Below are 17,785 nucleotides of genomic sequence, written 5' to 3'. Positions count from 1 at the left end.
ATCAATTCGTTACTGAAAGTGCTTTAATTCAGTCTAAAACCAAATCAAACCCATTTCCTAGGAGATTTAACTGTTGTTCATAAATTTGTGGGCATTAATAGAAAACAAGCTTGTCTTGGTAAAGAGAAACCATAAGTTACCAAGTCAGTGTTTAATCTCTACTTTATGCAGTAAGAATTGCTGCTCAAAGAGGATAAGAATTTTGCTGGTCATCAGTTCCTGGTTGAGATCAGCTCAGCTTGGAAATGGCACAGCAGCACATTTGACTTCAATTCTCATAGGAGTTTCAGTGGTGCATCTGAAGAAGCGGTCACACAGGATGAAGTTAAATGTTATTCTAGGTCAATATCTTTTTTTCTTTTGGTAAGTCACAGCTTACTGGAAAACTGTGCAAAAAGTGCAGCAAGCCTCTGGTGACACTTTTCAGACAACTTTGTGTAGAGATTGATAAGTATGACTAGAAGGCCTGATTCAACTGTCTCAACATCAGTCTACCTACTAGGTCTTTTGAGAGTGGGATGAGGATATATACAAGGGTGAATGAGAACAGTGGGTATCATTCAGTCACAACAAATGTTCAGTTGGCAGTGATGAGATCTCACTAAATAACATCTTCTTTCCAAAGGAGAATAAAAGTGGTACTGCTCTCAAATTTCAGATCTCCCATCTGTTTAGCAAATATATATGTATTTTGTGCCTCAAACTCCTTCTGACTTAGATGCGTGTCTCCAGTACAGGATGATAGTTTGGGAAAGATGCAGAGAATAGACTTTTCCCCAAAAGGGAGAGTTCTATAAAAATCTCTAGATGGGAAACACAGTTGTGCACATGACTGAAATATCAATTGGGTTATACTGAGTTTCAAACCTGCCTTAGTATAAATATTACACAATGTAATATGTTACGTAAATATTTTATAACTTAACAGTAAATGCAGTTCATGATCTTGAGAATATATGCTAGAGACTGTTGGTTCTTGTTTTGGAAATGTCAGAGGAGGTAAAAGACCAATATATCACTGAAATTTTCTTGTGCAAAATCACAAAACATAGGGTTATAAAAAAAAAAAAGAAGAAAAACACAGTTTTAGAATCTCACCAGAAAATTTATTTCAATTGAAAAGAAGGCAGCATTAACATTACTATGTAAATAGTGACTACAAGTTGTCTAGAATACTGCTGTCAGTTTTGGCTATGCACTTGCAAAAAAATACAATCAGTGTATGAAATTAGTAAAAATCCAAAAGACAATCTCTTTTATTAGCTGTTTTCCCATATGAGGAAAGTCAGACAGCTGATTTATTTAGGCTAGGAAAATAGGGATGGACGGAATATCAGAAGGTCAACAGAAGTAAGAAGAGTTGTGTAAACCTAAGGGCAAAATTTGCGCAAAATGAAACAGTAAAGACTGCTGAAGAATACATTTGGATTGGAAAATAAAAGGGTTTTAAACTTCAGAGGACCTTCCAAAGCTGTGCTGAAGGCAAGCAACTCAATCACATTTTCATGAACTGAAGACATATTTCATGAGCTAGATTTCATGGAAATGCCTTTTGCAAACTAAAGATAGTTTATGAGAGTTTGTCTGACAGAGATGCATGTTGCAATGGAGTGAATTGCTGACCTATGGGTTGTTGTTCCTTTCTCTTATTTGCAGTGCATGAAGGGAAATTTTTTTCTGAGGTATTGGCAGCCTTTGATACCATTGAGTGTGAGATTTTTTTCCTGGTTTGGGATCCTTTCCGAGCCATTTCTGGTTGATTTTTTATTTTTTTTTTTTAATAAGAATCCAAAAGATAGCTGTAATTACTTTTTCTCATGCCTGAAAAGCATGAGATTTGTTTGTTTTTTTGTTTGTTTGTTTTAATCTTATGCCATGATGCATGTGATTGAGTTAGTATAGAATTAAATACATTGGAAAATATTCAAAGGACTATGACATTACCATGATGTTCATCAGGTGTAACCCAGTTAGGACAATTTCTGGGTGGAAGTTGGGGAGTGCCAAAAAATGAGCCAGCTAATTTGAATCATCTGCTGCATGTCTATAAAAGTTTTCATTTTCCGTGAAGCAGCCAGAGACTAGTGTCAAAAGATAGATCATTTATTTATTTATTTATTTATTTATTTATTTATTTATTTATTACATTTATTGTAGTATCTTTTCCCTGAGTCTTGGCAAGCAAATTGTTTATAACTTATGGAAATCACTGTTCTCTGGGAATCCATTTGAAGTCCCTTGTAGGTGTTACAGTGGATAAACAGGCACAGAGAATGTGAACATTTCTTAGTACAGAAAAATGCTACTTAGATGAAGGTGTTACGTATTTATCATTCCATTGCTAATGAACAGAGGCAGCTTATATTGTTTTTGAGGTATAAAAACTATGACCAGATGTCCCAAATAATAAACCCAGTGGAGTGAAGTTAGTCTTGATATTTTCTCACCAACTTCTAGGTGGCAGGGAGTGTCTAAGAAACGTATTTATTTCACCTAAAGCCATTTGGAAATAGAAATCCTGTTTGGACAACTGCTGAGTCAAACATACTGAATTTGCACTGTGCTCCATTTATTCAATAGTTTATTCATTCAGGAATGGACATGTAGCTAGCAGACAAGTGAAATCCATGCATTCAGTTTTGAAATCCTAGTTAGTTTCTTCCAGGTCATTAATGCAATATGGAAAAGTTCAGGAAGACCTGTGATATAAAATTTGATTGGACATGTTAAACACTCACTTCTAGTATTTTCTAATATTAGAGAAGCTTGTTAAAGTCAGGAATTCTCACACTTAGTTCATATCTGAGGGCAGTTCTGTGCTTACCTGCTAACAATAAAAATCTGAACACTTAACAGCAGTAAAATACTAAAACATATCTTCCAGCAGGGTAAATTAAAAAATAAAGCTAAATTTTGAAGACTACTATGGAAGCAATTTTATTCTTTCAGTTTATAGTTTGCCAAAAACTTTTTGCTTTCAAAAATAGTAAAGAGTTAAATATAATACAAAGGCTTATTAAAAGCACGAATATCCACTGTGAAACCTTGATCCAAGCTCGTTTGTCTTTATATCTGAACAGAGGTCCTAGCATTTGTGTCTTCCTGTGCCACACATCCATATTAAACACTAGCTCAGGTTAAGTGATTTCCTTCTTTCACAGATGGTAGAACACACCAAAAGAGGCAAGAATAGAGTTCAGGCCTTTCCATCCTGTAGGTTTGAGATCTAGTAATCACAGCTTTCATTTTTAATAGTCATGGCTTTAATTTGTGGTGCTTCTAGGCACTAGACACCAAACTTAGGGTGGAATTTGGTAGAAATTTCAAATTCTTAATGTAAGAATCTCTGAAATTAAATGTGTTTCCCTGATGCTGCAGGAAGGAAAATCCCAGACAGTATGCCATTTTGACACAAAGAGTAACAGTTCTTCCTGATACTAAACAGGCAGTCCTGTCAGATCTTTGCATCCTGAAAAATATTTCCTCCCTGCTGATAAGAAGAGCAAAACAATTTTGAATAGATCGGGTAACCTTAGATATGGACTGTCAACTAATTTGGCAGTTGCATTACAGTATTTTCTTTAATTTATTTTTTTTTCCATTTTAAGTAAATCTGTTGAAATAGGTTATTTGAAGTTTGTCAAATGCAAAGGTTGATTTTGATTTTTCTTATTTTAGATTATTATGTCATGCAATGAAAGACCATATAGTGCGTGTTGCAAATGAAGCAGAGTTTATTTTGAACCGACAAAGAGCTGAAGATGTCCACAAGCATGCTGAGTTTGAGGTAAGCCTGAGAGCTGGTGCATTTCTGCTTTTCTGTTTTCACTCAGTTGTCACCTAGACTATAACCGCATACAATAAAGATTTTTTTCTTCCAAGAAAGAAATTTACATTGAAGGCATTTTAAAACTAGTTTTTAAAAGCTTTGGTAAATGTCAAACACAAGGAACCAGTTTAATTTCTCATCTCCTCACTGAAATGCATGAAAACATTTACAGCTTGAAGAAATCCCTTAATCAGAATGTCTGCTAAACTGATATGGCAGACCCTTTATCTTCACAAAGATCTTTTTCTGATTTATTGCAAACAGTGATGCAATTCACATGAGAAATTATTTTTGTTGGATTTTATCAACAATATATATGAGTTTCATAAGAAAGAAAAGCAATTAATGCACTTAAGGTACTTGATGAATAATTAGAAATATAGATATTTTGTTACACAAAATTAGTATATTAAGAAAATTTTGCCTACAACATTTTGCATTTTGGAGCACCTTGGAACATTTACTTCCTAAAATTTATATATTGAAACATGATATTACATATTTTTTCCTGCTATTTAGGAATCATTTACTACTAACAGTAAGATTGTGTTTGAAAAGTCTGTTCTTTAATATTGGAAGAAATAACATGGCAGCTGGATCCTATAACTCTTTAATGTCTGTAACTCTTACTCCTAAAAGGAGTCAACATTTGATTGTTTTTTAATCTATGAGTGTTGCAGTATACAATTTAAATTACATTGCTTGAAAATGATGCAAATATACAAAAAAAACCCAAACAAACAAACAAAACCTGTTTGCTTTAATAAGTTTTTTATTATTTCTTCAGAATTAATTTTGTTCATATTAAAAAAAATAATGCTAAAGTGATGGAGAAAAGTTAAAATTTCATTTTGACATTATCAAATATGGGTTTGTGGTTTTATGGTGTTTTATTCAACATCTCAGCATCTTATTTATTTTTTTCCAAACCCCTGTGCTTGCATACATTTGTGTATATGTAAGTTTATATGCACAAACATACATTTCCACGTGTTTTAATGTTCAAGTAACCTAACACTAGGATTAAGAAAGACTAATGTAGTATTGATGATAATAAATAGCTCTATCAATTTATTCATCTATCAGGAAATTTCAAGAAGCACTTGGTTGCTAGAAATAGGATCCAGTAATCTTAGTTTCGATGAGGTTTTTATCTCCTTGAAACAGCTCTCTTAAATGTGCACTTTGATGTACTATTTCTTTTGCTCCTTGACTTAGCTGGAAAGTGTGAGACACAGAGATATCTGTTGTCATTTTGAATACATATAACCTTTACTTCATTTTGTCAGAACAGACAGCAGACACTTGTCATATGGGATTGCAACAACTTTATTACCAAGCATATACTGGATATTTTGAACTTAGATAAAATCACATTTACAATTAAGTGTGTGTCAGAGTGAAGTTTCATATTGCCTCAACAATAAATAACATTTGATATTTATCGGAGCATCATTTGGTAACCTAAGATGACAACAGAAGATTGAGTTATCTTCTCTTTGAAGAATACATTGAGGTATAAGATCTGTCAGAACTCTAGACAAAATGAGAATATTCAATTAACTTCCAGCTTCTGTTAGCAAATAGGATTTAGAATATTAACTAAATTCCCTAAAGGAATAGCCTTAAGTCAGTCTTATTGTCTGGTAAAGAAACCAACACATTTTTCATATATGAAAATTTGCATTATATTTGTCACATGAAAAACCTCAGCTACATGTTTTAGACGAGTAAGATAAAATCTGCAAGTCATAAAGGAAAATTATTAAATGTTGCCTGTGTTAAATATGAAAATCAGATGTACTTAAACAAGGTGATGGTTAAAGTCTGAAAGCATGTTTCATATATTGTTTTTAATGCTGGTAGGTATATAACTGAACATTTTATTATTCATCCTACTTGAAAGTAGTAGAGACAAAGATTTCTGGTAGTTTTCTGTTGCATAATTGTAAATCTGTCATTTTGTTTCAATAAACTGTATTGGTGTATGTTCTGGGGTTTAGTACATGTTAATCATCATTCTCAGCAAGAGAAGTAAGTGGCTATTTTATTTTTGCCTTTTAAACATTAACTGAATCATTATGGGTGAAATTATTTGGGCCAAGCTTCACCAAGTTACTGTCACCTGTGTAATAGGGAGGCTGTGGACCAGTATCTAAATTTTACCCTGTGACTCCAGTTGCAGCCAGGGCCAGGGAAATTCCTCCAGGAATGGATGCTTCACAGTTAACTTCTATTTTGTTAACCTTTGTAATTGTTCAGGAAGAAAAATGAAAATTTAATTTTACTGTCCAATGAGCTGGTGAAATATTAACCTCATTACTAAGGCAGATCATTGTACTAATTGGTGCTTCACTGTACAAGAAGATAAATTGAAAAATGAATTAACCCTTTATGAATTAGTATAACAATTGTTCTTTTCCAGAGAGATTATGTGAAATAATGTCTGTAACACAGTGGAAAAAACACTGTTAAAATCTTACTGAATGCTAATGTGATCTGTATTAAAAAAGTAGTGTGCAGAAATATAAACTACAATTTGGTATGAGGTTAACTTACTTGTAATTGCTCTTTTGAATACTGGAATATACGATTCTATTCAGCCAACGTGTTACAGCATTGAGTGCTAGTTAAGTATTCTCAAATAGTGCACAATAACTGTGCATGCAAAAATGTCTCCTAAAAGGTGATTTTAAAATTAGTTGTTTTGAAAATAGTCAAGCCTCTGTAATTTACACCTAGAAAATGATAGTTATAATGGATTTATTTTAATTAGTGTGGCTAAATTTGCTTTGTTTAGACCTATCAAAAGGAAAAATTGGAGGAGGAGGAGGAGAACTAGAAACTAGAAGGAGAAATTGAATTTCAACTTAGCACGATTCTGAGAAAAGAAATGGAAAAATATATAAAAATATAAATAAATATATAAAGAAGGGATTTATTTAAACTAAAATACTTTATAGAGTTTTGACAATTTTAGAAACGTATTTGCATGATGGTCAATACCCACAGCATTTATTTTAGAGGTAGTTATCTCTTAAAGGAAACATAAAGAAAACATTAGATCTTTTTCAGTTTAAAGGATGAGCATTTTTTTAACCAATAAGGTTTTTTAGAAGTGGTAGTATGTTATGAAAATTTTCCATGCTGTGATATGAAATAGAGAATACAGTCCTTAAATTTGTAGTTTCTCCTTAGTGTCCATAATAATAAAATTATCAAACGACTTTTTAATGGTACATTTTATTGCAGTTTAAAAATTAAAAACAGTGTACGTATTTGTTTCCTGTATATTAAGCTATGTATTTTACACCTGAGAACACGTGAAACTTTTACAAATAAAGACCAACTTTTATGGCATATCCGTGGTCAGACATACACAAACAGAGATGTATGGCTAAATGGTTTTAATTGTTGTTCTGTTGTCTTTGCACTTGATAATTCAATTTTTACGTGTTCTTAGTACTTTTTCATGGAAAATATATAGTAGTAGAATCACTTTAATTGAATAGTCTGTCCTATTCCTCTTAAAAGTATTTTAATTAATTCTTGTCATATTTAAAGAGTTTTAGTAAATAATCACTTTAGGTTGATTGTTTTATGAAGTAGATGTACTTTCATTCCTAGTCGCAGTGTGCTCAGTATGCTGCTGACAGAAGAGAAGAGGAGAAGATGTGTGATCACCTTATCAGTGCTGCTAAGCATCGAGATCATGTTACAGCAAATCAGCTGAAACAGAAGATACTCAACATACTGACAAATAAACATGGTGCCTGGGGAGCTGTGTCTCACAGGTAAGCTGCAAACAGTAGCATGCAGATTTTAAAAGTTACTTTCAAAATTTAAGACAAGCAATTGTATAACTGAAATATGAATGTATTCAGAGCTAGAATTGCTAAAATATATTTTCTGTGTTAGTCTTCAGCTTGTTCTTGAGAAGTCCTCGTTGCTAAAGATTCACAGATCAAACTCCTTTATAGAATGCAAACATAATATTTTACCATATATTAAATAAATTGTAATGGGTATTTTATTGATTATAATTCATTTTTACTGTCAATATATCAGTAGGTTTTGAGGCTCCTACCAGTATTAGAATCTGAGTGAAGTGTTCTGAATGAGATATTGAGAGATGCAGAGATTTCCATATAGATGTTGACAGAAGAAACCTGAAATAAAGAAGAGTCAAAATGACTACTTGTCTAGTGGTATAGAGTAAGTCAGTATTAAATAACAAACAGAACCAGGTCACTTGAGTCACTGTCTAATGTTTTCTTCTGTTTATAGCTTTTTCTGTGCAAGTAATGAAATGGTAAGGCCCGCTGGTAAATCTTAGCAGTCCTACAACAAAACAGTAGTCAGTGCCAGCCATGCACAGTCAAACTCTGTAACTCTTAAAGCAAAACTTATGTTGTACTTAAATGTAGCATGTGCAAAGCTGAACATAACCAAAGAGCAGCTCAATTCTTCAGATGTTCCTGTTAAAAAAATAAATTTAAAAAAAAATTCAAGATACATAATTCTTACTGTATGTAAGTGATATTATACTATTTGAGTTTTTAATCAGAGCTGTATTGAGTACTGTTTTTAAAAGTTCATTCTGTCCACCACAGAAGTGAAATTAAACATTTTCATATATCATGCCGAAGATGAGAGCCTTGCTCTTCTGAGTCACAAAAATAGCCAGTGGCTAAGGTGCTGACCCTCATGTGGAAAACTTGAAGCTCAAATTGCTCCTTTCCTTCATTCAGAGCAAGGTCTTGAACCCAGGTCTGCCACTTGAGTGCCCTGTCTGCAAAACTAGAGACTGCCAAGTCTCTTTCTTGTGTGCGTTCTCTTCACAAATACTTGATTATCCCCTCAAAGTGGAACAGCTCAAACAAGAGAAACCAAGGAAGTTCTGCTCCCAAGTATGCAAATTTTTACAGCTTGATTATCTACTTAAATCCTGTTTAAGTCTGCTCTGAGTAAGGCAGAACAGAAAGTTCCATTTTAGCTCTGAAAAACCTTTTCAGTTAAAATCTAGTTTAGACTGATAGACTAATACAAGAACTTTTCTTTCAAATAAAATCTATTTGGATTTAGCTTGAATACATAGCTAGGGCTTAAGCCTATTAGAAAAGTTGTCAAGTAATAAATTTGACACTCAGTAATAATGTTTAATAAATTCCACATATACTGTTCATTCTTTTTGTAATTCTGTCTAGTTGCTTCTTGCACTTATACAATGTTTAAAGAAATGGTTTTTTTATGTTCAACATCCTAATGTCTTAAAAAAAAAAAAAAATCATTATTTCCTGGATGATGATGGAGACATATTCATTTTTTAAGGTGTTAGAAGGTACGGAAATTCAGACCCACAGAAACTCTGTAGTCTAACACCAGAGGCATTCTGGTGGAAATTGCAAAAATGACGTGTAGAAGATTATGATATTGTTAATTCAAAACAGCCTTAGTCCATAATGGATACTTATGTTATGTCTAGTTGAGCTTAAAGCTGTGTATCTGGAAACTTATACCAGATGAAAATAAGAGCAATTTTCAGTCTTTTTAATGTCTTTGAATTTTTTGAATTATGTTGCTGCTGAAGTTTGTGAATGTCTGCAGACACTTGACAGGCTTAAGTCAGCTCCTGGTCACTAACTTTTTCAGGAGACTTTTCCTTTTTTGAGGCAGATGACTGTCCTCTCCTGGATTGCTTATGGCATCCTAAATACTGACAGACCACTGCTGCAGCTTTTGTCGCTCTTCAGTCCATGGTAGTTTTTGATGAGCCCTGAAGCAGTTTGACACCTGTGACAAAACTATCAAATTTCTTACATCAAGCAAAAGAAACTTATTTTATTCCTGTCATGCCACTTCCCTGGTGTGCTTGCTTCTCAGTTCCTTGCAGTGCTGCTTTCCCATTTTGGTGCTCAACATGTTGGGTGCAGCAGTTGGCCCAGCTGTATTTTAGTGCAGGCTGGTCCTGGCTGCTGCTTAACTTGGAGAAGGGGGGGACACGGTGACAGCACAAGGTCTCCAAGTGGGGTTCCCCATTTGCAGAAGCCTTGCACTGCAGGTTTCTCCATGTGTGCCGTGGCAGCTGTGTGATCCACCACACAGCTGCACCTTCTGTCATGAGACCTAGTGGACTGAATGGAAAGACCAGGGACGCCCAGTGAGGCTTGTTAAGAACCAAGTTCACGGGTTCTCAGTTGGCAAATTTAAAAGGCTTCACATGAAGGAAGTAGAGAGGAGTCTCATTAAACTGCATAGGCACAGAAGGCAAAAACTGTTGTTTATTAGATAGTTCCTCCAGTACTTTTTATATGATGGAAATTGAGGTGGGTTCTAAAATTGTACATAGCTCTGGCCTTGGCCAGCAGGAGACACAACAGGCTTCATATCTCCGTTTTCAATTCCTGACAAGCAGTTACTGCATTAACAGTCTTTATAAACTGATGCTTCTCTATGCCCCAGGAGATATGGCCTGACTGAAATACAAATTTACTTAAAAAAAAAAAAAAAGGTTGACCCTCCAGACCTCTGTAGCGACTCCATCATTTCTGCTTGGGAGAAGGTTCCCAGTTCAGAAGGCTCACTGCTGATCTCCTGTTCACCATGGGAGCTGGAGACCATTTGTTGAAACAGTGAATTAGGGAGATTGTTCTTAGGCCCAGAAGGGGCAGGGAAATCACATAATCACAGAATGGTTAGGGTTGGAAGGGACCTCTGGAGATCATATACAACCTCCTCTGCATGATAAATAGTTGGGCAATAACAATGCCTTTTGCAATCCAAAATGGATAAGATGGGTAAGAAATTATTTGAGGGAGAATGAGTGTGATTCTTAAAAGCTTTAGTTCTCTATCACATACACAATCTTCACCTGCTGATTTACTGGTTGTTGTGCATATAGTACATATATGTATGTGGTTTCATTTCTCTCTCTTCAAGGTAAAGAACATAGATGTTATAGAATATTAAGGTCTCATTTTGTGAAATATGACCCAGTAGTAAAGAAAGATTTTTCTTGTGCTTGCAGTTCAACACAATGAACTTGTAAGCCTCACCAGGTTTTGGCTCTGTGTGCCCTGTTTTCTTTCAGAAAGCAGGACCAGCATTTCCTGTGTTTAATCTATAGGTGTCACAAAGTTTACTCTGGTCATTAAGAAACAAATAAATGATCAAGAAACATAGAAACTGAGCACTGTGAGGAAAAACAAGAGGTCTGATGAGTGAAATTCTTTAGTATTTGTAAATTCTGAATTTTAAATATATTATCATCAAGTCTTCTCAAAGTTTCTGAAGAAACAAGACTGAAGTTGAATGGTGTGAGTCAACAGAAAACCATATGAAATTTTCAGTTTTAAGTTAGATTATAGTTACATAAAGATAGTTGCATTAAAAATAACATACTTGTAGGTCACTTGTATTTCAGTTATCTTCTTAATTAGTTATTAATTTATGAAGGAGAAAATAATTATATTCAAGTGTTCCACGACTTGAATAAATGCCTGCAAACACGGTAATGTTGTACAGCCTGTCCCTGTCTATACAGTAGTTGATCAGTACTGTTTGAGTTGGTCTGAGAACCTGTTTACTCTTTCATCTCCTTCTGTCTAAAAAAGATAAATGACAGTTTTGAAAAAAACTTCATTTTGTATTGCTTATCAGTATTAAGTTCTTTCCCCCTTCACAAATATCTTCCCTTCTCCTCTTAAAGTGAAAATCAAGGTTCTTTTGCTTGATTTATTGCAGGTGTGAGCATCAACTCCTCTGCAACAAAAGGAAATTATTGAATCATCTTATTTTCTCCTACATATCTCAGACAAAGCATAATAGATTTTAAAATAAATCTCATGAGTTTGTTATAAACTGTGTTTGTGCCCTTAAACCAAACTAATTCTGTTTTCTTCGTCATTGTAATACCTTACTCTAAACATACTGTTTTTCCCTTTTTTAATTTCCTCATTATACCAAAACTACAATTCTGCAGGTTTATCCCATTCATATGAGAAATGTATGAGTTGGTTATTTCTTTGGTGCCTTGCCACTTATTCAGAGTGACTGTGCAACATCCGATTTCCTTGAACTCAGGAAGAATCAAGCAGGGTGTTTCATAGCTTAGCATTTAAAGCTTCTTTAAGCCAGCAATTACGCTTAGCTTTTCTCAGGGTTATAGTCTTCATGTCACAACATATGCTTCCTTCTGTCTTCTCTGGCAGCTTCATATGGTGCTTCTCTTCCCCCCATCTGCTTCTCTCCCCATACACATCCTTTTTTAAAAAAAAAAAGTTTAGTGAAACCTGCCTGTACACAAAGTTCAAATTCCCTGTCAGCCATATGCATGCCTGTGTTTTGGGCCATAATCTGTTACCATGGCTTTTTTTGAGTATTCTTTTATTTCATCTTCTTGGTTTAACAAGATACCTCAAGTTTTCAAAACCTTTTATTTAAGAATGCTCTCTATATATCTCTGCCTTACAATTTCTTAAGTTTAAGGCAATCTAGGGCAATACAAAGAGTTCTGAGTTCCAGTTTGTGCTCTAAGACTAAATATTAAATACTTGTCATAGATATTTGCACATGATCAGTTGTGATATCCACAGAAGGATTCCTATAATGAGAAAAATGACATTTAAAAATGAGACTTGGTTCTCTTGCTTTCAGTGATTTGATGAAGGAGGTTCCACCTACATTAAAGCAGCTTTACCAAAGAGCAAGTACACAAGGGCTTTTTCTGTTCAAATCCATCTTTGGTTAAACTAGACACCCATAACAAATTAATCATTCATGGTGGAGGGCAGAGCTGTCAAACTCATTCTGTGGTGAAGACCAAATTCGTCTGGGGAGACAGGTTGGAAATAAAAAGTTTCTTACCAGACAGCTAGTTCTGCCTCTCACTACAGCATGTGCTTCTGCAGAGATTGGGTTCTGCTGGGGGCCAGGGGGGAGAGCGGAAGAGAACTCCCCTTTTCTGAGCCTATGGGGCTTGGCGGATAAATAAGTAGATTCTGGGATGATGCTCCTTCTTAACCAAATGTTTCCACTTTACAGTAAGGGAGACCAGAACACAGGAATTTAGTAAGGAGCTTCCCTTGCAGGCAGCCTTTGGCATGCTCTGACTCCATCGCTATACTAGCTGCTGTCTTAGGAAGTTCAGAGAGACACAGAACCTTTCCTGTCCCCCACTGCAAATCAGCTTCATCTGGTTTAGCTATTCAGTCATTTCTGGTTCATTTTAACTGCTAGACATAAATTACGAAGGGAGCTTTAGAGCAGTGCAAAAGATATAGGACTAGATCCTGTCTACTGGATCCCAAAGTGTGTTTGACATGCCTGTTTAGAGGGCCTTCTCAGGTTCTGCATTTTTCCACATGCTCTGTAAGATCTATGAATTTTCTGTGTTTCTGGAACTGGTGGAATCTATTTTTCTTTGCAGAATAGATCCTTCCAGATTGATCTGATAGAACTTGCACACATTTCGGCTCATTCATTATTTAACTTGATTACAGGTTCAAAATACTTAGTTCTGGAATGATTTCATTACCAAAAAAAACCACAACAAATCAAACCCTGCCCCTCCCTCCCCCCCCCAAAAAAAAATCATTTGTCTTCTGTTGTTTTTACTTTTTTTACTTAACTGCACTACTTGACGTACCCCCAAATCAACAAATGTGTCAGCATTAATCATATTTTAGGTCCAGTACTAGTCATCCTTCTGTAGCAGGATTTAAACATAAATATGAGACTATTTTTCTAATCTCATCATTCTTTCGTGTTATTTTACTGTTTCAGTCCCCTCCTTACTGTTCTTAGTGTTCTTTCAGCTTTGTGCTGCTCCTGCTGCTCTGCATCCATCACATTACATTCCCTACACATTCCGTAGCCTTTTCCTTCCTCCCGCTCCGTTGGCTCACCACTATGGTGGAAAGCAAGGACTGTTTGAAGGAGCTGTGGCATTTGGTGAGCACAATGGAAAAAGGGAGATGGAAGAATTCTGTATCGTTTTCTAGGAATAGGAAGTTAGATGTAGGATGCATAGAGATACCTGCCAAGAAAGGAGAATTGCATAACCAGAGATGGGCTGTGCAACTGAGTACAGAGTTTGCTTACATTAGATTTATTCAGTCCTGCATTTGTGCAAAGTTATGCAGTTGTTTTGAACTGTGTTGCTGTCCACTGTGGATTTTTGCCCATAGCTGAAAGAAACTTCCAAAAAAAGTATTTTGTCTGGAAAGAGGTAGTATTTTCCAACATTGGGAAATGAATGATACTTAGGGAAGACTTGTTCAACTCCATGGAAAGACTTGCTTATCTCTAGGAAGTATACTACATTGTATTTCATATTAAAGAAGGAAGACTTCTACATTTTCCTCCTACATTATAAGAGAATATTTTTTTTCTTCTTTACTCAGTTTTTTCACTTCTCTTCAATATGCTGTTTCTGCCTAAAATTTGCCTCTCCTCTTTTGCTTCATGGCAAATGTAAAGAGGAAAGTTTCGCCAATGTTGTTTTTCTTTAAGCTTTAGCAACAACAGATCTTTAGGTGTCAGTAGAGTCTTTAACTGGAACAGCATCAGAATACAAATCCAAATTGCATACAGTCAACTTACTATGTATATTTTCACTGTAGCAGTAACAAGGGAATTATAACACATACTTATATTGAGAGGAAGGCCAGCCTTAACAAACCAAGAAGGACTTCTGCTCCTTCTTTAGCCTAGCCGAGGAGCTAGATGTGCAGCTTTTCAGCTTTCAGGATACCAGTCACAAGAACAGCCACAATGTCTCAGACCAGCAGTACATGTAGCCCTGTAGCCTATCTTCAACTGTAAGTGAATGCTTAAGAAACAGAAAGACAGAGCAAGTAGAGCAAGTAGACATCTCTTACTCAGATTCCTTGAATTTCCAATTCAGGATTTCCTGAAGAATCCTCAATTTCGATAAGTCTCAATTTTGAAGTTTCATCATCTCATCAGGGCTTCAAAGTCCAGCTGCCTTTCTTCATGTTTTCCTCCAGTGGAAACAGCCTCTGCTGTGGGTATCAGCTGACTGGACTAACAGTTCCCAATATTGGAACCCTTTACCACCAAGTTTGATCTTTTTTTCAGTTAGTTATTTAATGTTAGGGTTTTTGAGCATCTCTTGTCTTCATTGTCTTCATTGTCTTTCAGAGGTGGTGGTAGAGATTTTTCTGTTTTCTGTTGTATCTCAAAGTGAAGTACTAGTGTTTTTTTCCTTTAAACATTGCCCAGACTTTTGATAAGTATGTTTCATGCCTCTTTCTGAACTTCAGAGGATGTAAACTATTATGTACTAAACAAGAAGTATTTTTTTCTTGTTTTTCCCTGGAACAAACCCTGATTTGTCTTGGCAATCTTCTATGATGCCAGCCTAAGTTTTATCTTCTGGATACTAAGACTTCTTAGTTCCTGTATTTCCCATTTTCCTTCTTGCAATGTGTTATCAGCTAAGATATGTAATAGACTGATCCATTTTTCTTGTCTTCTCATTTGTTGTTTTTTTTTTCTCTTCCCCCTGGGCAGGGTCGGGGAAGGAAGTGAACCTTCAAGGTGATTTTTTTTCCCAATTTTTGCTTCCCTGTAGTACAACATCATCCTTCTTCAAACTGGTTTAGAGTTTTCCTAAGCCAATGTATCAATTGTACAGGCCTCTGATGATAGAGAGAAAATATTTTCTTTCTGCATGGCCGGTTTTGTTTTGATTCATGGTCCCACGTTAGAGGAAATCAAAGATCTTTTCTCAGCAATGTCTGTTCTGTCCTTAATATCTGCAGCCTTCATCTATCCAAACCTTTACCATCAACCAGAAATACTTTGTGCTTGTGCCTATTTCACTTTATCTTCTCTCGCTCTGTCTGCAGTAATTTCTAATCTGCTTGGAGTCATATCTTGTGTGTTACTGCAGGGGTGACAGGCCAGTGAGCATGGCACTGCTGCTCCCAAGATCCTGCTTTCAGGTGTACAGGAGGAATGTACCAGAGCCTTGTCCATTCCTTCTTACCTTCATATAGCTTAGCAGGAGCATTCCTTGGATTTGAGGTTTCTGTATGCATTTTGTCAGCACAGCCTGTATGTCCACATATATTAATTTTTTAAGATCATCTTTGCACAATTCACTTTTCTGATTTCAAAAAAAATATTCCCTGCAGACAGTTCCCTTTCAGTTGATCACTGCTGTATGTTTGTTCATGGTTTTTTGTTTTGTTTTGTTTTATTTTGTTGTCTTTTGTTTTTGTTTTTGTTTTTTTTAAAGAGTGAAAAAATAAGTTTACTCAGGTTTATTTTGACTGATTCAGGAACACCTTGTCTGTCATAGACTTCACGTGACTTTAAGGTACTTGCCATACCTGATTATACTGCTTTCCTCATTGATAAAACAGATATGGTACAGCATAGTACACTTCTAAAGAGTAATTAAATCATTCAAGATTATATTGAAAGTACTGTGTATGTTTGGATTTATTACCTGTTTTTACATGGCTTATATAGATTTGGTACATTTGTTATTATAGCATTTACTTTTTCCATATAACTGTGTTTTTTCTAAACCTGTAGGCTCTGGGGTTTGGGTTTTTTGTTGTTGTGGGCTTTTGTTTTGTTTGTTTGTTTTTTCAGCAGTATACCTGTTCACATAGAGGTTTGATGTATATGTAGATATATTTCTCATACACTTCCAGACATAAAATACCTGACCATGGTATACTGCAAGCTCCTCCTGACATTTGTGCTACCCAGTTTATTGATATCTGTTGTCAATAATATAGGCTCTGGGTTAGGTTGTAAAGCTCCATTACTCAAGAGCGTCATATTTTGAAGTCATTTGTCATGGATTTGTTGTAGAGATAGGAGACTATTTATGTTTATGGCATTTTAAGTAACTCAGTAAGACCCTTTAGAATATAAAGAAAAGGCTTGTTTACTGTCATCACTGCTCACTTAATCCTATGACCTTGACATGGTAGTCTGCCCATAAAGCTCCCTGTGGGCAGTTCAATAAAACAGATGAACATCAGAGTCTAATGATTGTTTCAGCTTCAGGAATATACTACCTTACAGCATAATGATTTTTTAAACATTCAATAGCACTGAACCATTTTAAAACCCAATAATGTGGCAAACTATCCAGCTCTCTAAACTATTAGAAAACCTGCAAAAATATGCATAAGCCACTTGTACTTCTGCTATTCAGTTTGGGAATGTTAACCATTAAAAAAAAAATGTATACACAATGCCAATAGACTAAAATTAAATGAAGCTATTTCTTAAAACTTAAGTTTACTTATTTTTCAGATTCCCATTGTTTTTTCTCTTCTGATAGCAAACGATTTTTATTGAGGGGGAATGCTTTTTAGTTTCTTACAGTTAGAATCTGAATCTGGGAAAGAGTAATGTGCAAGAAGTTTCTTTTGATGATTTACTAGAAGTTACACTTGCATTAATGGTAGGATGCAATAAAAACTTACATAAAGAGGAAGATAAATTTTATATCTCTTAGGCCAAATTTAGAAATACTGCTGAAGACATTGGGATACTTTGCCATAAGAGGGCCTTAATTTTTATGTTGAATATATCTTGAGCTATGCGAAAACATGGAGGAAAGTCAAGCATGATATATTTGCCTCATAATGCATGGAAGCGTTGTTTTGGTTTTATCAAAATACTGCTGGTTTTTCTTTGGTTGGTTGGTTTTTTTGAAAGTATACACATTCAACTTTCCCATTTCTATTAGACAACAAGGGATTATTTTCAGACAAATAGTAGCCTTTTACACTGAATAGTACTCCAGCTTCTTGTGTTTTCTTGAATAACAAGTGATGTTTTCAAAGTTGATGACAGCTTAATCATAGAGGACATTTATCTAGTGAACTTCAGAAAGTATTTTCAGTGCTAGAGTTTCATACTGAACTATTGAGCTAAAAATCTATGAAAATTGAGTGAAACCTG

At 35.1% G+C, this 17,785-nt stretch overlaps 1 protein-coding gene across 4 annotated transcripts in view; it reads left to right on the top strand.

Moving 5' to 3' along the window:
* NBEA (neurobeachin) overlaps positions 1 to 17,785 on the top strand; it is a gene marked incomplete at both ends in the record, with an annotated part of 484,059 nt that overhangs the window by 249,295 nt on the left and 216,979 nt on the right. For all 4 annotated transcript variants that reach the window (XM_080363323.1, XM_080363325.1, XM_080363322.1 and 1 more), the window contains 2 exons: positions 3,679 to 3,787; positions 7,457 to 7,623. In XM_080363323.1, coding sequence (XP_080219449.1) covers positions 3,679 to 3,787; positions 7,457 to 7,623 — 276 coding nt within the window. The remainder of the gene's footprint in view (positions 1 to 3,678; positions 3,788 to 7,456; positions 7,624 to 17,785) is intronic.

This window comes from Nesoenas mayeri (genome assembly GCF_963082525.1).
Source record: "Nesoenas mayeri genome assembly, chromosome: 1".
Classification (NCBI taxonomy): Eukaryota; Metazoa; Chordata; class Aves; order Columbiformes; family Columbidae; genus Nesoenas; species Nesoenas mayeri.
Note: the sequence above shows the minus strand (reverse complement) of the source record. Positions and strands in the feature narration are given on the sequence as shown.